Source organism: Hyla sarda, chromosome 1, assembly GCF_029499605.1.
Source record: "Hyla sarda isolate aHylSar1 chromosome 1, aHylSar1.hap1, whole genome shotgun sequence".
Taxonomy (NCBI): domain Eukaryota; kingdom Metazoa; phylum Chordata; class Amphibia; order Anura; family Hylidae; genus Hyla; species Hyla sarda.
Window position 1 is genome coordinate 394,622,466 of NC_079189.1, and position 23,080 is coordinate 394,645,545.

Below are 23,080 nucleotides of genomic sequence, written 5' to 3' on the forward strand. Positions count from 1 at the left end.
TTGATGGAAGAAAAAGCAGAATGCTGCACACCAAAAACACAACAGAACCCATCACGAGTCAGTGGGGTCTAGTGGACAGTTAATGTCAGTCCTTCAACTGGACTGGTCATGGCTTCACAGAGCGTTATGCAGTTCAGGATTTGTCCATGCAGTGATGATTTTGGTTTCCATTTTTATCTGCTTCTTCTGGGGACTCCACGATATATTTTAGCAGGGGGATCTTGACTGATCAAGCTGCTATAAGGCTCTGTTCACACTGGCATCATGCTTCCATTATGACACAGGCCACATTATTGATAGGGCTATTCTCATCAACTCTTAATGCGTCTATCTGGTTTCAGTAATTGTCTTATCTTATTACCCTATTAACATGTAACATTTATGCAGGGAGATAAGAGCTGCCAGGTACCTAGGATTACATCCATAAAATAAATGACAGGAGACATCTTAAATACATAATCTGACCACTCTGAGTGAGTGAAGGACTGACTAATCTCTATGAAAATATGTATTTATTCTATGAACGCTCCCTCACGAGTATTGTTCTCACAAGTTTTGGCTTCTGACCTTAAGCAGTGATTTGTTTATCCTGCTCGAGTTGAAGAACATGTTGATGCACACAGTTCTAAGTAAGGCCTTTCTGCAGGCTGCAATGATGTCACTGGCTCAGTGTTTTATTTTGTCCTACCCCGACACCAATACGTGGAAATCACTCATGTACGTATACAATGTCCCATGGATCAAGGCATTCTGCCAGGCCAGACAACTTGTTTTCAAGCTCAGAAAGAAATGGGAAGACAGATGGGAGGGAAGAGAATGTTAACCAGAAATAACCTGTGGGTGGAAGGGGGAGGAGGAAAGCAGAAAACTGTACAAAACACACACACTTGAAAATAACAAAGCAGAACGGTGGAACAGAGGGCAAAGGAGGAGCTAAATAATGTCTCAGATATTACTCTCTACTATAGCTACAACTGAGCAGGCACTGATGAAAACTGAATGTAGGTTTGGAACCAACAAGTGCCTGTTATTTGATAGGATCCAAAAAAGGAGCATGGTATATAAAGTATACGGCTTGTAAACCTTACAGGATATTTATTTTAAATTTATTTGTAAGCTGTGGGGCAGTGTCAGAATGGAGAGCCCATTATAAGTCTGTCTGTGTCAGTGTTTTGTTGGGTGATGAATCCAGCCTGGTGCTCTGGCTCCTATGATATATGGAAGCCACAAGTCATATGTGAACACAAATTTACTTATTAATCCAGATTACATGCTCTATGAAGCATAGGTTGTGTGTTAAAAAAAGTTTAGTTTTTTTACCTATGAAGTATAATCACTTAAGATTATTAAGGTCTCTCTAGTCCAAACAGAGCCAACCTGTAAACAAGAAATACAATCAATCGACATATAAGAGGCTGGAAGAGGTGGAAGTGGTTCCACACTGCCAAATGTCATTCAAAGATCTGGTAAGACCTGCTACTGAGATTGTACTGAAGTTTATTTAACACACACACACACACACGTTTGGAGGCCTTTTCATCAGGCATGCAAGACAGAGCAAAAAATACAGCTATATAGAAGGATCAGGGTATACGCCACTTCCGTGGGAGTGACTAACATTCAGATACGCCCGAATCTGAACACATATTGAAATGTTATACAAAGAATATAAGCATATTATCCATAACAATAAAAATATATTTAGAACACAAGATCTATGACACTGATGAATGTATAGATAAAACAAAAGCATACCAAAAAAAATTCTTAAAAAATTATTACTTTCAATATGTGGTGGTTCTTTCAATGGTCTCATTTAAACCCTCTGGGAAGAACATGTTAATTCAGAAATTTCAGAAGGATTCCCGATTAATTAGCTGCTGGAAGCGATTTGGACAGTTCTCAGGGATGGTACCAAACACACTTAGAGATATCCCACTCATATCTCCGGCATGTATCTGCATTATATGGCGGGATAGACTGTGCAGCATGAACTTTACATTAATATTATGCCGATGCTTATTCTAGCTAGCAATGTTTGACTGGTCTGACCTATATATTGAAGGCCACATTGACAGGTCAATAAATACACCACAAGATGATGTACAGTTAGCAGATATTTTCAGTTTAAACATTTCCCCTTTAGACCTTGATGTAAAACTAACACCACTTGTTAGTTTTACATCAAGGTCTATAGGAGAAATGTTTAAACTGAAAATATCTGCTAACTGTACATCATCATTCTTGTGTTCTAAATATTTTTTATTGTTATGGATAATATGCTTTTATTCTTTGTATAACATTTCAATATGTGTTCAGATTCGGGCTTATCTGAATGTAAGTCACTCCCACGGAAGTGGCGTATACCGTGATCCTCCTATATATCCGTATTTTTGCTCAGTCTTGCACGCCTGATGAAAAAGGCCATTTTGGCCTTGAAACGAGTTGTGTGTTAAATAAATTCAAGTGCAATCTCTGTATTCTGGTCTTACCTGATCCTTGAATGACGTTTGGCAGCGGAACCACTTCCACCCTCTTTTGTGTCCATTGATGTATACTGTACACACCGGTCTGGCGTGGGAAGTCTGCAGTAGCTGCCTCTTATGATTTTTCCACAAATGCGAATTGAGCGTTGTGCCTCGGTCATTGTACAATGCTATCAGGTGAGCACATTCCTCACTTATTGTTATATGGTACTGACATACTGATCCTGCACATTGGAGCGCTCCGGTGGTTTTTGCTTTTATATTTTCACTGTAAAGAAATATCTTGTATGGACATGCCTACCTCAGAGGACAACAGCTGCTGCCAGACACCTCTCATCCTACATATCTGTCTGCTCATTTTTATTATTATATATATTATATATATATATATATATATATATATATACACATATACACACACATATACACACACACACACACACATACATACACATACACTTATGACAAAACAATGTCTACCATTTGGATTTCAAGATAGTCTAATCTCAAAAGCAAGCCACACCCACTGCCAATGCCATACTGCACAACACTAATCTGCAGAGACTGTTGCCTATATTGATGAAAGGGGTTCTCCCACCTGAGAAAGCTATATGCCATCCACAGACTAGGAGATAACTAGCTGATTGCAGGGGGTCTGACCCCTGGGGCCCCTGTGATCCTGAGAACAGGAACCCCAGCTTCTCATCAAAATTGAGGGGCAGGTTGCTTTTGCACACTTGCACTATGCCGCTTCATCCTTACCTATAGGAGCTCCCGTAAAAAACTAACAATGTACTTAGAGAATGAAAGGAGTGGTGGCACACATTCACAACCTGCCATTCCATTCTAATGGAAGACTGGGGTCCCCATTCACAAGATTGCGGTAACTGTTTGTCACATTTTTTTAATGAAGATCATTGGGGTTTAGTCCAGGTTTTTACCACAGTGGGGGCCCTAGGGTCAGACCAGCAGCGACCAGCTAGTTCCCTACAGTGATTCAGATTTATCAATGTATATGAGACACAAAATAAGACAATTTTGTCTGACAGATTAAAAAATCTGGGCCAATGTATGTTAAGAAGACTCGCTGAACGGAGCCAAAATGGAAATCTTTCATTACTTCTATTGAATAGTAATTTAAACAGCTTACCTAGATGCATCTAAAGCAGCTAAATGTATTTTCTGAAGGATTGTATAGCAGCTTTCATCAAGTCTACAGGCCCATATACTTGTGGATTGTCTGCTAGAATCCTCATGTGTTTCATGTCTCGTGCGTCACTATTATTATCAGTGACCCTGAGGTACAAGGAGAGCTGGAGGACAACAAGAAGCCACATCTGCCAGAAGAGGCAAACACATAACACAGGCACACTACATGGAGACTGTAGAGCCATATATATGGTATCACATTCTTCACATCTGTTCTCACCCTAAGGCTGAACTAAAGTCTACACAAACACACGTGACTTTCTTTTGAAATGCATACACAGACAGTCTAGGTTTTTTTAGCCTCACAAACACACAGTAATCTGGCCCTTACAAACAGTGGATTTGTCCTATCACTTCCCCTTCACTTTACCTTCTTGCTGACTCAGCCCTGAGTAATCAGCCTGTCTGAATAATGACATTTGAGGCCCAGCTGTGCTTGCATAATCCAGACCCCCCTTCCTCTATGTTGTGAGCTTCCAGGGAACCAGTTTAAGCAGGATCCTCTCCTCTTGGCAGACAGGCACCATGTTGACGGCACAGTCCTTGTATGTACTATATCATTGTGGGAATCTCACTCAGTCTCTCCTATGTGCTATATAATGAGAACAGAGATAATACAAACCTAATAGATCAGATGATGGGGTTGCTAAAGATAATGGAATAGTGTTTACTAAGCAAATGTCTATGTTGAATAATAAAATCTATCAGAGCTTATAAACAATAATCTAATGGGGCACATGCATTTGTTCTGTATAGCTGGATAATAGGTCAACAAAGTATTCTCCTCTGGTGTGCTCCATGTACCTAAGCCTTAAAATAGTTCCGAAGGCAGCCACGCCCCCTTCTATAGACTTGCATTAAAGGGCATGGCCTGACATCACGAGGAGTGTGGCCAACCCCCGCAGCATGCGCACAGCCTTCAGAACTAAATGTTCCAAATGCAGTCAGAAGACTGGCCGGTAGAGTACCCCTTTAAGGAGGTCATCTCTAATAGATGAAATTTGGGGGGGGGGGGGTTGGCTAAAATTTCCCAGGACTGGACAACCAACTGAGTAGGGGTACAGTATTGTGGTGTTCTGACATTCTCTCGACATCAGCTAGGCAGCTGGAACCAAACACTTGGATTCCAATATGCCTGATCTGAAATGGCCACTAAAGTCAAAAGGAATATTTGTTACCGGCACGGGGTGTGAAAAATTCAGCCTTAGTTGGTGTGCCTAAACTTTTGACTGCTTGAGAGCAGTGCGGGGTGTTGGGACTTTTCACCTTCATTTGATCGATTGTGTATCTGGGGTGGGTGGACTGTACTGAGGTTTAATTTATGCTCCGTTTGCGATATGAATGGAATGTGAGTGCAAGATTCAGTGAGTGGAAGTAGGTCAACCCTTTGGAGTCCCTCCCAGGTCACATGCTGAGAAAATGTGGATGTTTTAGGCACATACATACTCAACCAAGCCAGCAAAATGTAGATGGGTAAGTGCACATCACTAGGGCACTTTAGTGGCAAGAATCTAGGAGGATGAGGAGAAATTCAGAAACCCGACAAGTTCTGAACATATTTCTATAAACTGCTTCATTATCCCTATAAATATATTTATTTTTTGCACAAAACTGAAGTGTCTATTCCTACATGAAAACCCTGCAATCTGCAGGTAAAAGACCACAGATAGAAGACCAAGGAGATCAGAAGACAACATCAAAAGTTGACATTATACTCACATAGACAGACAGCTGCCAACAGACGAAGTCCTGACTCAGGTGCGAAACAAGTTGGGAAGAGTGGTTGTAGTACATAGTTTGAGAAGGTCAATGCAATGACTGCTTGATTTGTAGGGTAAATTACTAAAACTGCAATCCAGAGCCGGAGAAAACTGCAAAGCAAAACACATTTGGCTTAATATGATAAACTAAAATCAGAATAATGCTAAGTTCACATTTTGAAATGCCAACGCTTACCCTGCTAGTCCACCAAAGATGTCTTTAACATATGAATAGTCTCCCCCAGATTTGGGTATGGTGACTCCAAGCTCTGCATAACATAGAGCACCCACTGCAGTGATTACGCCGGTGACAATCCACACAATTAGAGCCATACCCACTGAACCAGCATTTTCAAGTACTCCCTTCGGGGATACAAATATACCAGAGCCGATGATATTTCCTACAAAACAGAATTTAATTGTACATTAGTGGGGTCAATATGAAAAACGGTTGCGTTTATAGGATTTTGTGGATTTGAAAAGATTACAATGACATTTCTAAATGAATGCCAAGCCATTAGAGGTCTTAGTAGACCAGCATATATATGTTAATGATTGCCCAGCAGAACTTAGAAAGGGGTAAAGTAGAAGCACGTGTACTAAGTTACCATACAAGACCTCTCATACAATCTTATTAAAGTTGTTCAGTCTTGACTTATAGGATGAGACATGTACTTTTACTTTTTTTCATTTTTAGTCTGATGTACCATTATTTCTGGTTAACTTCCTTTTAATACCAATTTGAATTTGCTGACTTAAAATTTTCCATGACAAGGTACTTTAATGTAACCTTTTTGTATAATTTGGAAAATGTAAGAAAAAACTAGAAGGCTTACTCTCCGCTTCCAAAGAGCACAGAATCCTATTACAGGTTCAGCATGTTATAAGAACTGAATCCAGACAGTCTTGTGATCAGAAAGAACTGCCTACAGCTTGAGATATCATGAGACTGAATTTACCTGGGGATAATCCTAAAAGCTACAAGATCATACATACAGAAACAAAAAAAAAAACAAAAAAAAAAAAACCACCACAATATAGCACATGATGTGGGAAGTATGGGAAAAGCTGAACAACATGTTTCCAAGTGTTACTTTACGTATTCATGAATAGTCCCAAATGTGGGACTGACACTGATCATCCTTAACGTTAAAACCAAGTGAATTGAATTACATTTATTATCTTGTGACAATAAAAGCAATAAGGAATATTAGGCAACAAGTGAACATTCAGTAAGAGTACCTATGCTGACCCCTATTCACTGTCAAAGGGATTAAAGTTGGTTGGTGAGCATCAGAACTGGATCCTGGCACAATGGAAGAAGGTTCTGGCCTGATAAATCAGATTCTTTTATGTGGACTGCCCAGTATGTATCAGTCACTTTGGAGACGAGAAGAGATGACACCAAGATGCACTAAGGAATGAAGACAAGCTGTCTGAGGCAGTGTAAAGCTCTGGGCATCTTAGAAACCTTCAGTCCTGGCATTATTGAGGATATTACTTTGATATGCACCAACTACCTAAACATTGTTGCAGACCAAGTTACCCCCTTTATAGCAATGGTATTCCCTGATTGTATTTTTGCAAGATAATGTTCAGGAATGGTTTGAGGAACATGGCAAAGTTTATGGAGTTGACTGCCTACCAATACTCCAGATCAAAATCTGACCAGACTTTGGGATGGGCTGTTTTGCAGAGACCAGGCCAAGAAATGTCATAGCTGTTTTTTGCCAGAAATATACGGCAGGAGGTCTTAATGTTATGGTTGATCAGTGTATATTGTTATTTTTTATTTTATTTAGTGCATGTTTCATAAAGTAAGTGCAAAACCTGTTTGTTGCAGATCGAAAACTTCATTACTACATCATTATTTTAAGTTGGAAAAATCTGTTTTTAGATCACTTCACTTTCATACTCCTCTTGCCTCTCAGAATAGTAAACAAGAAAAGGTTTCTGCTCCCCCACTAAAATATGTCAAGCAACATAGAGTGGGGCAAAAAAGTATTTAGTCGGTCACCAATTGTGAAAGTTGTCCCATTTAAAAAGATGAGGGAGGCCTATAATTTTCATCATAGGTATACCTCAACTATGAAGAAACATAATGAGAAAAAAAAATCCATAAAATCACATTGCCTGATTTTTAAAGAATTTTTATTTGCAAATTATGGTGGAAAATAAGATTTTGGCCAATAGCAAAAGTTCATCTCAATACTTTATTATATACCCTTTGTTGGCAATGAGAGGTCAAACATTTTCTGTAAGTCTTCACAAGGTTTTCACACACTGTTGCTGTTATTTTGGCCCATTCCTCCATGCAGATCTCCTCTAGAGCAGTGATGTTTTGGGGCTGTCGCTGGGCAACACAGACTTTCAACTCCCTCAAAAGGTTTACTATGGGGTTGAGATCTGGAGACTGGCTAGGCCACTCCGGGACCTTGAAATTCTTTTTACGAAGCCACTCCTTCATTGCCCAGGCGGTGTGTTTGGGATCATTGTCATGCTGAAAGCCCGAGCCGTGTTTCATCTTCAATGTCCTTCACTCAAAATCACACGCTAAATGGCCTCATTAATTCTTTCCTTTACACGGATCAGTCGTCCTGGTCCCTTGGCAGAGAAACAGCCCTAAAGCATGATGTTTCCACTCGCATGTTTCACAGTAGGCATGGTGTTCTTTGGATGCAACTCTGCATTCTTTCTCCTCCAAACATGACGAGTTGAGTTTTTACCAAAAAGTTATTTGGTTTCATCTGACCATATGACATTCTCCCCATACTCTTCTGGATCAGCCAAATGCCCTCTAGAAAACTTCAGATGGGCCCGGACATGTACTGGCTTATGCAGGGGGACACGTCTGGCACTGCATGATTTGAGTCCCTGGCGGCGTAGTGTGTTACTGATGGTAGCCTTTGTTACTTTGGTCCCAGCTCTCTGCAGGTCATTCACGAGGTCCCCCCACGTGTGGTTCTGGGATTTTTTTCTTATCGTTCTTGTGATAATTTTTGACACTACGGGGTGAGATCTTGTGTGGAGCCCCAGATTGAGGGAGAATATCAGTGGTCTTGTAAGTCTTCCATTTTATAATAATTACTCCCACAGTTGATTTCACACCAAGATGCTTGCCTATTGCAGATTCCGTCTTCCCAGCCTGGTGCAGGTCTACAATTGTGTTTCTGGTTTCCTTCAACAGCTTTGGTCTTTGCCATAGTGGTGTTTGGAGTGTGACTGAGGTTGTGGATAGGTGTCTTTTATACTGACAAGTTCAAACAGGTGCTATTAATACAGGTAACGAGTGGAGGAGAGAGGAGACTCTTAAAGAAGAAGTTACAGGTCTGTGAGAGCCAGAAATCTTGCTTGTAGGTGACCAAATACTTATTTTCCACCAGAATTTGCAAATAAATTAAAAATCAGACAATGTGATTTTCTGGATTTTTTTTTCTCATTATGTCTCTCATAGTTGAGGTTTATCTATGATGAAAATTAAAGGCCTCTCATTTTTTAATGGGAGAACTTGCACATTTGATGGCCGACTAAATACTTTTTTTGCCCACACTGCATTAACCACATATGACTTGTTGTACATAGATAACTTAAACAAGGATTTCCTCCTATGGCTGTGAATTAGTTGAGGTGGACATGACTACCTTGGGTAATGAATTACAGCACCCGCCATGCCCATTTATAATACTGGTATCCTATGCAGCAGAAACTGCTACCTAAGTACCCCTTATAGCTACACTCTACATAGAAAATGAGTAAAATAAGGCTTTTCTTCTGCAAAAGTAATTGGATTTCTCAAACTAGGTGAACTCTCAGCTGTTTACTCCACTTACCCTATAAAAGGAGATCAAGATACTTATGTTTTTGACATGAATGTGTAAAAGATGACACTACTATTACCAGAAGCTTATACATAAAGACATAGGTACTTTTCCTACAATTAAGAGGAGAGAGAATTCTACTGCCAAGTAAAAAGGAACAAAACTGTACATTCCAAGCTAGTGAAAAGATGAACACTGTCTCTATTGTTAAGTTCAGTAAAACTACTCTACCATAAATAGTAGCAATAACCAAAAGTGTGACTCTTACATGCTTAAAGTGTTATGGTCATTTAAAAGAAAAAAAAAAAACCTGGACAGTATAAAGTGTAGAATTAGAAATTCATTCAGGAATACATGACAATAATCATTCTTACAGAGGGCTAAAAGTACTTTTCCATGCCCCCTCCCTTTAGAGACTGTTTTTGATGACTATGAAATGCAATAACATAGCTACAGATTATCAGAGGCAGAAATCAACAGAACTGATAACAGTTTAATAAAATGCACTGTTCTGCAATAACATTATAACTTTTACATTGCTAACACAGATCATGACGACTGATGTAACTGGAATGTTAAGCATCTATTAAGGTCCAAGTGCAGTCATTTTTATACAGCTGACCCCAATGTCTTCCAAAATGTACATTTACCCCCTATGGCAATTGCTCTGCAGGGCCCCATACACATTATTCTGTTAGTAGGTCCCATAAATATTAGTGAACAATAGATGTTTGCTTAAACGCAGTATCACTGGAGTGATAATAAAGTACTGAAATTCTGTTTTTCACATTAAATACCTACATGCATTACTTAATTGGAAATTAGTTTATAACCACTGACTTTGCCCTTAGTATTAAAATGTTGTACCTTAAATCTGCTTGATATTGCTTTTTGTTAACCTTTGTTCTTTTCTATCTATAAAGTGTAATCCTCCTGGAGAACAGTAAAGAATAAGAGCCTTACACCTGCCAGGTGATCATGCACTACAATGGACTTCATACCTTGGAGCGACCAAGGAAGTTCATTGAAGTCCAAATGCTGAGGGAGAAAAAAAATCTGCAGCAGTAAGTAGAAGTCATGGCACTTGGAATGTGAATGAATGGGACTTAAATGCATATCAGATCTTATCAGCATTGGCTGTAAGTTATACAGAATATACTGTTCCTTAATGTCTATCATAACAAGTAGTCATGGAAAAACATATCAGATTTCCAGCTTTGGAAAACTCCAGCAACATATACATCCATAGCCGTGAATAATATTTCCAACTCTTTATAGACTGCATTCATCCATTCTAGTGGCCCTGCTGCTGTGACATACTTGGCTGCTGTATTCTCATCATTCAATATAATAACTACAAAAATAAGCATATAAGGGCAAATCTGTCCTGTGTGACATACATACAGCCTGCAAAATACAATTGTGTCTTTCTTGGACTAGAGACTTCTCACTTCTGACTTGTTCACCTCTCCAACATTAGCGGCTCGTATGTTTTCCAGAGGAAGCAAGTGAAGGTGTTAACACCAGTGTACCACAACACCAGTGTATCACCATAAGTCTATGCCCAGATTTGCTACAGGAATAAATGGGAAATCTGATAGTAGAAGTTATATAGAAAAAACTCCCTCTTACTTTGCTGTTCAGGATCCCAGAATGCTTGGCTTCTGAGGGAGCAATAATGCCATATTAGTTATCAACCAATCTTCCTAGAAACCAAGGAATCAAAGATTTTTTTATTACTGTAATAATGTCTAAAATGTGTTAAGTGGAAAACAGATGTTTGGGAAAGTATGAATACACTGGCACTAGACAAAGTAGTTGTAATATAGCTTGCAAATCAAAATTCAGGCTTGTCCTGACACACTACATGCAGCAGCCATCCATACAGCACATACGTCACTATCAGTGTCATACAGATTCACCACATCAGCTGGCATCACTGGTCTCTATAAATAGCCAGCACGTCACCCACTCATCTATTATTCAGAGTAAAAAGAGGCTGAAAAGATACTAGAATCTGTAGGACATATAGGGTATGAGAATGCCGAGAAGGGGGATGGAAGAGAGATAATGAAAAATGCTAAAAAGTAGCTGTCATGCTAGTGAACAAAGGCAAACAAAGAGGGTGTTACCATGAGAGGGAGAGAAAAACCATGCAAGGGTCACAGCAATGTAAGAAAACAGAAGATACATTTCTTACTGGATTAAGATCTTTGTATAAAAAATATCTGTACAAACACATATTACCATGTAACTGCCCAATTATTACTAATTCCCATAATTTTTATAGCACCAACATATTCTGCAATGCTTTACACTCCCATATTAGGGCTTACACTTCAAACTGAATCAACATCATTTATAGGCAAGATGATTCTCTTTGGGTATGTTCACATATGGCAGATTTGCAACATAAAAAAATATGGTCTAAATATGGTTTCTAAAAATGCAGATGATTTACAATTAACCTAATTTCAGATGTATGGAAGGAATTCTTCAGGTGCAGAAATTTCTACAATGACACTAACTCTGCTGCATAAGAACAGTGCAGTCATGCATTCTTAGCTGGACTCCTGTCGTCTAGCTTGCTTTAGGCAAAGTTTCCTTTATAAAAAAAAAAAAAAAAAAAAAAAAAAAAACACAAATGCTGCTTGACTTTTTCTCTTTTCATCCATACACACTAATAATATATATATATATATATATATATATATATATATATATATATCTCTCTATCTATCTATCTATCTATCTATCTATCTATCTATCTATCTATATCTATCTATCTCCACAACAAAAAACCTCACAGGAGCCATATTAGCACCTGAAAGTCAATAGGGATTTATGAAAAGCCAAACCCACTTGGAGCATTTCCCTTTGCTTTTTCTTTGGGCTCATTTCAGCATTTTTCTGCTGTTTTAGGCTCAGTGGCAGTTGCAGTATGCTAAGACTATAGTTTTTGTATTGTACAAAATCTTGGCATTTCTCTCACATAGAAAAAAAGTCATAAATAATGTCATGGGGGTTTAGCATTGGCTCTCCCCCCTCCCCCATTTTTTCAATATATATACACTTGAGTCACATGATGAAAGAATCACATTACTTGTCATGATAAAAACGCAGGGAAAAAACACTAAGGCTGGGTTCACACCACGTTTTTCAAATACGGTTACCGTATATGGTTTTCCGCTAAAAAACGTATGGCAAAAACCGTATGCAACCTTATACAACCGTATGACTCCAAATTAAAACGTATACAGTTTTTCCCCGTACGGTTCTATCCGTTTGCATCAGTTTTTGCCAACGGTTTTGCTATTTTGTTGGAATTCGTTTTCCAGCAATTTAATAAAGTTACTATTGTTCTATTGAAATTCCAATCTGCGCATGTGTCAACTCCAAAAACGGATTAGAAAAACCGTGTGCAACCGTATTCTGAAATTCTGTGTACAGTTCTCATAGACAACAATGTTAAAAGAACCGCATACGAACCGTATACAACGCATACGGTTTTCCAACCGGAGGCAAAAACGTGGTCGACAGCATTTTTGCCTACAGTTGAAAAATCAGCAAAACCGTATCCGAGGCAAAACGGATGCAACCGTACACAACATTTGGAATACAGTTTACAATGCATTCTCTATGCATACGGTTTTGGATATGGTTGTATACGTTTTTTGCGGAAAACCGTATACGGTTACCGTATTTGAAAAACGTGGTGTGAACCCAGCCTAAACAAGAAACACAGACACAAAATCCAAGTGGAAACTTAGCCATTGAGAAAAGGACTGAATGTAAGATGGGTTAGAAGTAAATTCTACCTTTTAGAGCCATTAAATGCTTCCTAATATGTTGGAACAAAACAATAGTAAAAAGGTTTTAAAAAAAAAAAAAAAAAAAAGTCATTCCACACCCAAAAGTGTCTTAAAAAATGGATGATAAAAAACAAATTTGTTTAAAAAATATGCTCCAGTGAAAGGCTATGTTCACAAGGAGGAATATCTGCCAAAGCTTGCTGAATGGAATTGCAGAATTCTGATGGAATTGCAACAGAATTGTGGCAGGATTGTGTGTTCTTAAAACACATGGAATTCCGCAAAATTAAAGACAATTTCTGCCACAGAAATTCCGCTGTGTGGAGGAGACAGCGGAATCCTTCAAAGTAAATGAATTTCCACAGTGTGAACATAGCCAAACAGTGCTATCATAAACTTACAATGGTGTGCCTTGCATTTTCTTGGCCATGCATATAAAAAAAAAGGGTCCTTTTACACAGGCAGAGAAGGTCCCTATAATGAGTGCCAATCTGGTTGATAGTTGCTCGTTTAACTTAATGCGCATGCCAAGCTGCATTAATAATCGCTGGATTGCTTGTGCAGACTTTTAATTTAGTTGGTGGCTACACATTTTTTGTTTACATGAGGCAATGGTGTTGTAGATTAGGATTTTAATGCCTGCATAAAAGATCTGCTCAGCTTATGAATAAGCATTTTTCTCATTCGCTCATTAGGCTGATAATTAGACCATGTAAAGGGGCCTTAGGTATCTGTCAAACCCTTCGATTTTGTCAGGACAGCCAACTGTATGTGTATGAGGCCTCATGACTACCCAACAGCAGATGCTGCAGCCTGGTCCTATTGTTTCCAGGGAGATAAGCCATGGAGAGCACACATATGCACGTGTATTGATGGGGGAGGGGGTTAGGAGTCAGGAGATATAGCTGTTGACCAAACAGGTGATTGGCTAAGAGTTATTTTATGCATATAGACACAAATACAGCTAGAGATGTTTTACAGAGGCTGGATGTCTTGCAGTGATTGGATTCCTAACCAGAATACAAATTACAGACATACTGATCCTACTGAACTTCGTATGATGAGATTTGCCAGCCCTCTCTCTGGTCAGAGAAATTCAAGCATGCACAGCAGGATTGCCTTCAACGATATCTCCCATTCACCAAACCTAGATCCCTGAAAAGATCTCGTTTTTTATTTTTAATTCCTTAAGTTCGGGAAGGGACTTCTTGTCTGATGCTTTTTCCAATATTTTGTCTAGAGCTGGTCCAAATTTGTATTCACCTGCAAATGATTAGGTACAGAGCTTTGCTTTAGAGGTGGCATCTCCAGTCCATATAACCTAGGGCTGTACGCACTGCATTTAAAAAAGGACCGATGTGCCCGCTATTTTTACAGATTTAGCTCATGCACCTGCCAGGAATCCTGAGGCTTGTAGCAGTAAAGACATTGACGCTAGTATCTGGTCTCTAGGCGTGCCTTCTCAAACGTGACTCCCCAGTTTCTCTAGCCATAGGGTAGATTTATCAAACCATGTGCTGAGGAAAGGTGGTGCAGGTGCTCATAGCAACCAATCAGATTGATAATTTTTTTTTTAAAGTCATCTGAAAAATGAAATAAGCAATCTGATTGGTTACTATGGGTAACTGCTATACTTTTCCTCTGCACAGGCTTTGATAAATCTTCTCCATAACGCTCATTATGTAGGTGGAAACAATAGTGGCCTTTAACACTGATTCAGAACTTTCTCATGATCATTTTTAGAAGGCTGTCTGCCTATCGATCCAAATCATGCTTTAGCTGAAGAATCCTAAAAGGGCAATGTAGTTTTCCTCACAACTCTTGTCACCTTTAGAATTTCTTACCATATTTTTTCTTCTTCTTCTTCAAAAGGAAGATTTTTGTTTCTTTTTGCCTGACATCACCAGTCGTCTCTCCTGGTTCTCCCACTGTTTTATAAGATGTGGGATACTGTCATGTAACAGAAAAAGTCTTGAATAGATCTCTTCTACTTCTGTAATTTCCAAACTGTTTTTTACTGACAGTACTAGTTTTTCCATGAGCTCAGATGTAAAATAACATCTCCTTAGAAAAAATTTCCATCTCCTATTCTTCCATCAAATCATTGTGGAAGAATAGGAAGAATATGGAATACATGCAGCTTCCTATTTGTACATCAGAATGTTCATCACTAGAAGTCTACTTTTTTTTGCTGGGAGTTGTTTCTGGTTCAGCTGCACTATAAAATGTTGTTCTTCTCGGACTCTCTTGTCCACACCTTTATTTTCTTCTTTTGATGAAGCTTCTTTTTCTCCAAAAAGAAGGAGTAAGAGACATGAAACAACAGTGTTAGGTAAGCCACCCTCATACCACAATTACGGGGTATGGGGCAGTGGAATACTTCATAGAATAAGAGCTCGGGGTCTTCTCAGATGAAGGTAATTTAGTCTCAGACATAGTGGATACTAACACTAAGCATAGAAAACTAGACCCCAATTCGGAGGGCTTTAAATAGGCAACCACGCTTTTCTCCCCATCCCAGCAATCTACCAACACTCCCCATTGAACAAAAACTATACCTGCTGAAATCTGCATGTATCAATCCAAAGTACAGTACAGTGCAAGGGAGCGGAGCAGTGCTGTGGGTTACCCTCTTCTCCTGATTATAAATTACAATCGTAACAGGTCACGAGTGAGATCTGCTGCGATCTGTCCGTTAGTGCAGGTACTACTGCTTCCAACAAGGAACACAATGTTCAAAAAAATAAAAAACGCCCGCAAAAACCCAAATACTTTTTTTCTGTGTTTTTTTTTTTTACTCCTATGGGAGTCTCAACATGCTGTGATTTTGAAAAACTGACAAAGGAGTGGAAAAACGCCAAGTGGATGTTGCATTTTGAGATTTCCTATTGATTTACAGCTAACATCTGGCCGCTGTGTTTTTTCACAGAAAAAACGCTGTGCAGCAGATTTGGAGTTTAAAAAAAAAAACAAACAAAACAAGTGGAAACCTAGCCTAAAACCATTCACCAAAGTATGTGTAATCTGCTTTACCTCTCATCTATCTAGCACTGCCAGCAATTTTGAGGGGACAAAACTGCTGACATTCTCTTCAACATCTATTATCTACAAAGCATAGCATGAAGTTGTCATATAGCATTTTTAGCTTCAAAATAATGTTATTGTGGCATGTAATATAAGGGAAAGTAGGACAATTCTCTCTAACAGCAATTCCATGAAGGTGGGGTAAATCAATATGTCCTCTAATAGAAGACAAAGAATATTGGTACAAAATAATCAAAGTTAAAGGACAACGGTAGTGGTACACTTTTATATATGCCCCTGCCTCAAAAACAAAATAAACTCATACATACCTTCCTACGAGCCCCCGTACGGGGGCTCGTAGGAAGGTATGTATGAGTTTATTTTGTTTATTTTTGAGGCCCGGGCATATATAAAAGTGTACCACTACAGTTGTCCTTTAATAGGTGATTGTATATTGACATCCATATATAAAACTGTTAAAAATAAAAAGTTTAGATTACAGAAATACACAAACAATAACATATGCATCAGACCCAATAAGTAGTTTTGTTCTCTCCACAGCTGGCTTAAAATTACTCCATTATATTGGAATACAGTGCAAATAAATAATAAACTTTAATAGATATAAAGAATAAACTTTCTGAAATCTGTATCTTTGTTTCCACACAGATACATTGGGAACATTTATGCTTTAAATTATGTAGACCAGGGGATTTGTCTACTAGAAGAAAGACTGTAGAAGATTTAGAGACATTTTTTTCGTATTAGAAAGCTAATAAGATGAGATATTTGAGACCAAAATAGTCAAACCAGTTGACATGGAGGTGTTAAAGTGTTACTGTCGTTAGAAATAACTTTTCCATTTAATACTAAGCTTTTTCCTAATATACGGTACTTCATTAAAGAAAATTGATTTAATTTTGCAAACAAACCCTGAAAATCCAGCCTTTTTGGTCCATCAAAAAAAGGACCATAAATATCTGAAGGGAGGAAGGTGTGGTTATCTCCATTCTGTACATCAGAGCACAGACAAGATCCAGAAAACTGGCAGTTTTCAAAGGGGCACTCCAGTGTTATTATTTATTTATTTTTAAATTGTCTGGAGCCAGAAAGTTGAACATTTTTGTAATTTACTTCTATTATAAAATCGTAATCCTTCCAGTACTTCTTAGCTGCTATATACTACAGAGGAAGTTCTTTTCTTTTTGAATTTTTTTTTCTGTCTGACCACAGTGCTCTCTGCTGACACCTCTGTCCATGTCAGGAACTGTCCATAGCAAGAGGAAATCCCCATAGCAAACCTATTCTGGTCTGAACAGTTCCTGACACAGACAGAGGTGTCAGAAGAGAGCACTGTGGTCAGACAGAAAATACATTTTTCTAGAAGTCATTTACAAATATGTTCAACTTTCAAGCACCAGTTGATTTAAAAAATTTTTTTTACATAATATATATATTATATATTATATATTATATATATATTATATATATATATATTATATATATATATATTATATATATATATATAAAAAAATTTCCACCAGAGTAGCCCTTTAAGAATAGAAGCATTTACACATAGCGACAAGCAATGTGAGGTGCCAAATTATTATTTATATGCAAAATGGTTTCTCATTTTAAGAACTTATTTCTAGTGTATTTGCGCCATATAGGTTCCACATGACTGCTTTAGGGTTATAAAAAGCATGCACTTTGGTCACAAAGCTGTGAAACTGTAAAAAAGTTTATTTTTTGGCACAAAATGCAGGTTTTTCTTCTGTCTTTGCACCATATAGTTTCACATGGCTGCATTAGCATTATATAGAGCATGCATTTAGGCAATATGCTTTGCAAATGTAAAAATGTTTGTGCAGACCTCACTACAGGGGAGGAGAGAAGGGGTGGGGGAGCTCATCATACTCCAGGGGAAATGCCCCCAGCCTCTCAGTGAAATTCAGAAATGTTCATCACAGTAATACATAGATCAAACGGTATTTTACACATGAATACATGCATATTATTATGCATACAGGTCTTAGGGCACATTGCTACACTGATTTAAGCCTTTTTCTTTACTAATGAAAGTAACTCTTTAACCGATCTCTTGGCAACCCTGCAGTTTCAGAGCATTTCTGCTGTATCACAATCACGAATACACTGACATCCAGCCTGTTCATGATGACACACATTAGTCTTGACACTTTTGGAGAATCAGTGCCCTAGGACATGACAGGCTGCTATCTTCATAACACTGTTTCCAATGCAAAGTGAGATGCAGACATGTGTCAAGGGCCAGGTCAATAAAAAATAAACAACTGTCTAATTATATAAAAACATGACTATATAAAAACCATAAAGACATATGAAGCCAGGAAGAAAACTGCAAATACAAGCCAGTAAATAAAAGGTCAGCCACGGTATCATGTTCTGCCATTCAGTCTGTAAGATGCTTTAGGCCAAATCTGCAACCTGACAATGTACAAAATACTACAAGTGGTTATGAAATAAGTTATAAGGTAACACAAACTGTTCTTTTATGGGGCTAATGTTGTGCATTCTTCCATTGCTACAAGTCCCTGTTTAAAAAAACGTAAAGGGAACCAATCAGCAAATTTTAGCATATATAACACTTGGCAATACGTGTTATATGCTAAAATCATTATCCTCACCATCCCCGGTGGACTTTTGTGCCCCAGGGATGGTGAAGATATTGAGTTTTAAAGTCCCCCTGGCTGCCCGGCAAGTAGTCCCCTGGGCAGGGACTTCTACTTACCAGCACCCGTTGCTCCGCATTGCTTCGTCTGTGGCCCTGCCCCGACCGCTTGCGTAATTGCTCTGCTCCGTCAGCTTAGGGAGCAGAGAGATTACTCGAGCAGTCCTTCAAGCCATCAGGGCGGGGCCACGGCCGGAGCAATGCAGAGCAACTGGTGCTGGTAAGTAGAAGTCCCCGCCCAGGGGACTACTTGCCGGGCGGACTTTAACTTAATACCTTCACCATCCCTGGGGGCACAAACTTCCCCGGGGATGGGAGGATAATGATTTTTTGCATGTAGAACGCATTTCCAAGCGTTATATATGCAAAAATCTGCTGATTGGTTCCCTTTAAACACTAAATGGAAAAAAGCCAAGGTAAATCTTGATCATGAACCCTGTAGTAAGATTTGTTATGACTTTAATTCAATTATCTCTTTACATACAATAACTACTTTGAAATCTATGGTTTTACATAGGAAAAAAAATATTTGTTCCTTAAATGGGCACTGTCACCAACTTTATTTTTTGATATGTTGTAGTACTTATGTACTACAACATATCTCTAATATACTTTTATTATTATTTTTTGAATTAAAATTGTTTAATTTACATTTGAAAACCGGCCACTACGGGTCTCCCTCCTAGTGGCCGGCTGCAGCCTGGCGTGACGTCACGCCTGAAAAAGGACCGATGCGGCCGGGCATCGGTCCTTTTTCATTCAGCCTGCCTGTCAATCAGACAGGCAGGGAGCGAGCACATTGGCTCCCCGGCCACTGGCTGGGAGGCCACTCCTCCCGCACATCGTCGCCACCGCTGTCCCTGCACGCCCGCTGCAGGACTCTGCAGTAAGTGTAAGTGGGGGGGGGGGGGATTGTGATGGAGGGAACGGGTATAGCGTGGGGGGGGGGGGAGGGAGACTGAGGGGACAGGCTAGTGCCGCATGTAACTAATAGTATCTACACAGGGTGCCTCCAGCTGTTTCAATACTACAACTCCCAGCATGCCCTGACAGCCAATAAATGTCAGGGCAAGCTGGGAGTTGTAGTGATGAAACAGCTGGAGGCACCCTGTGTAGATGAACTAAGGGCGGAAGTCCCCCCCCCCCCCCAGCAGGCATCAGTGACGTGGTGCCTGCTGGGGAAGTCTGCCTGGTAGTGAGCACACTGCCAGGCAGACAAAGCATTTTTAATATAGTAAAAAAAAATTAAAAGCAGGGAGGGGGTTCGGGATAGATTGGCAATAGGCAGGGACAGAAAAAAAAAAAAAAAAAAATAGGATGGTGGGAGCTGCCCTTTAAAAAGAAGAAGGTCTTAAAATTAGGTAAATGCAACCTCAGATGAACAACAGATTCCACCATGTCATTATTCATTTAACAAAAACAAAGCCGAAATGCAGAATAAGTGTGTGAAAAATTAAGTACACCCTCATTGCTTCCATGGGAATTAGGCCGCTCTTAGACTCAGCAGTAAGAGCTCACGGATTCTACATGTTTTTAATCGTAGCAGCCAGCAACTGGAGTCTGCCATTACATTAAAACCATCTGTTTAATACAGTGCAGGTCCCCTGTATACTGCCAAAATAGCTCTGACCCACAGGCATGGAGTCTATAAGACCAAGATGTTAGCAGCAGATCTCAAGTTTCTTCCAGCATATCCCATAGATGTGCAACCAGATTGAGATCAAGAGAACTTAGAAGCAAAGTCAATATCTTAAACTCAAACCATTCCTTAATTTTTTCAGTGTGAAAGAATGCATTATCCTGCTAAAAAAGTAATACTGTTGCCATTAAGGAATAAATTAGGTCTAGAACAATGTTAGGGTAGGTGATAGTTGTCAAACTAACAAAGACATGAATGTCAGGACCAAAGCAGAACATCGCCCAAAGCAACACTTCTTCCACCGACCCCTCTTCCCATAGCAAATCCTGTTACTATCTCTTTCCCAGACAAGCAGTGCACAGGTATCTGGCCATCCACATGATGTAAAAGCAGACATGATCCTTCAGACCAGGCCACCTTTCTTATTTACTCATAGTCGATAGCTGACGCTCATGTGACCATTGTAGGCTCTTGTTACGCCGAGCGCTCCGGGTCCCCGCTCCTCCCCGGAGCGCTCGCAACATCCTCGCAATTGCAGCACCCCGGTCAGACCTGCTGACCGGGTGCGCTGCGATACCTCTCCCAGCCGGGATGCGATTCGCGATGCGGGTGGCGCCCGCTCGCGATGCGCACCCCGGCTCCCGTACCTGACTCGCTCTCCGTCGGTCCTGTCCCGGCGCGCGCGGCCCCGCTCCTTAGGGCCCGCGCGCGCCGGGTCTCTGCGATTTAAAGGGCCACTGCGCCACTGATTGGTGCAGTTGGCTTAGTGTGTTCACCTGTGCACTCCCTATTTATACCTCACTTCCCCTGCACTCCCTCCCGGATCTTGTTGCCATTGTGCCAGTGAAAGCGTTCCCTTGTGTGTTCCTAGCCTGTGTTCCAGACCTCCTGCCGTTGCCCCTGACTACGATCCTTGCTGCCTGCCCCGACCTTCTGCTACGTCCGACCTTGCTCTTGTCTACTCCCTTGTACCGCGCCTATCTTCAGCAGTCAGAGAGGTTGAGCCGTTGCTAGTGGATACGACCTGGTTGCTTTCGCCGCTGCAAGACCATCCCGCTTTGCGGCGGGCTCTGGTGAATACCAGTAGCAACTTAGAACCGGTCCACCAGCACGGTCCACGCCAATCCCTCTCTGGCACAGAGGATCCACCTCCTGCCAGCCGAATCGTGACAGCTCTTTTGGCACTGGACAGGGATCTTCAGCTATGCAGCGCCATAAACAGCAAGCTGGCATTCCCTGTCTTCTGACATCTTTCTATCAGCAGTAACATTTTCAGAAATGTTTTCTACAGTATTTCTTCTGTAGTTTTAGACCAGATGATCTAGGTATTGATCCCCACACATCACTGAGCTTTGGGCCCCCATCACTGTTACCAACACACTGCTTTGTCCTTCTTTAAATTACTTTTTAATAGGGACACCCCACAGGACCAGAAATTTTGGAAATGCTCTGACACAAATTAGTCCTTGTCAAAACCACTTGAGTCCTTGCTATGTTTCAATGTTATTCACACAATCGGTCAGTGATTTTAATGATATGGCTGGTAGGTGTATAGATTACTTAAGTGACTTATGCCAGTTGTATTGTACAAAAGTTCACTGACATAGAAGACGTGCCCTTTGTACATCATATACGCGCTCCACTACACTTTGTGCAGTGCACGTGGCAGAGTTATTTGCTGTCTGCTCAGCCATTCATACAAGCAAAGTCAGCATATGAATTTCCTAAAATTTGGAGTCATGTGACCAGCAACACATGACTTCCTTCCCTCTCTTCTCCATCTGCACCAGTTGATAAGGAGAATGGGGTAGGGTGGAATGTAGATTTTCCCCAGCAGCTGATCACTAATCACTAATAATTTTAGGTCTATTTTAGACAATGGTGTAATCACATTTCAGTTTCTGTACTCCATCAATTATCATTTACAATATTCAGCTGTTCCCTTACATTGTTAATATTAGGTACATCAAAATGGATCCAGTAAGTTTGCCCAACAGCTACTGGACATTCATTTTTTTTATTTTATTTTTTATTCCAATCCCTCCCCTGTTCTGTAATGATGATGGGTAAAGGACCACTCACAGTATCAGAGTTGGAGATACCAATTATCTATTGTACACCTATTTTATCAATGCTAGGTCTAAAAGGCCTTAAGATAGTTAAGAATGTAAAACAGAAAACAATGACCTACACATACACGTGTTTGTCTTTTGTGTATGCCTTCTTTAATCTCTGGCCAGGTAGAATAAACATTTTTTTTGGCATTTGAGGCTTCCCAGCAACTATAGCAAACACTGACTCAATGGGGGATATTTATCAAAGCTGTCTATGTCCCGCATCAATATACACCAACCTACAGAGTGTTTGGCCGGTCTATTGTGCGCCTAATTTATCAAATGGCGCACGGCTCTTGAAAAATTCTGTGCACGGACTTCATGATCTATGCTTTAGACTATATTTAAACCTGCTCCAACATGGTCTGACATTTCGGCGTACTTTCAGCCGATGCGACTTGTCGCTGAAAAGTCGATTTTGATAAATTCAGCACCAATGCATTTCAGTCTAAAATAGACTAGATTGCATCATGTTCTAAAAATCCTCTACAGCAAAAGTCGCAGAAAA

At 39.9% G+C, this 23,080-nt stretch overlaps 1 protein-coding gene across 3 annotated transcripts in view; it reads right to left on the reverse strand.

Moving 5' to 3' along the window:
* Window positions 1-23,080, reverse strand: part of SLC7A8 (solute carrier family 7 member 8) — a 120,558-nt gene that overhangs the window by 14,847 nt on the left and 82,631 nt on the right. For all 3 annotated transcript variants that reach the window (XM_056526174.1, XM_056526157.1, XM_056526165.1), the window contains exons 3-4: window positions 5,652-5,856; window positions 5,415-5,566 (exon numbers count right to left, since the gene is read on the reverse strand). In XM_056526174.1, coding sequence (XP_056382149.1) covers window positions 5,415-5,566; window positions 5,652-5,856 — 357 coding nt within the window. The remainder of the gene's footprint in view (window positions 1-5,414; window positions 5,567-5,651; window positions 5,857-23,080) is intronic.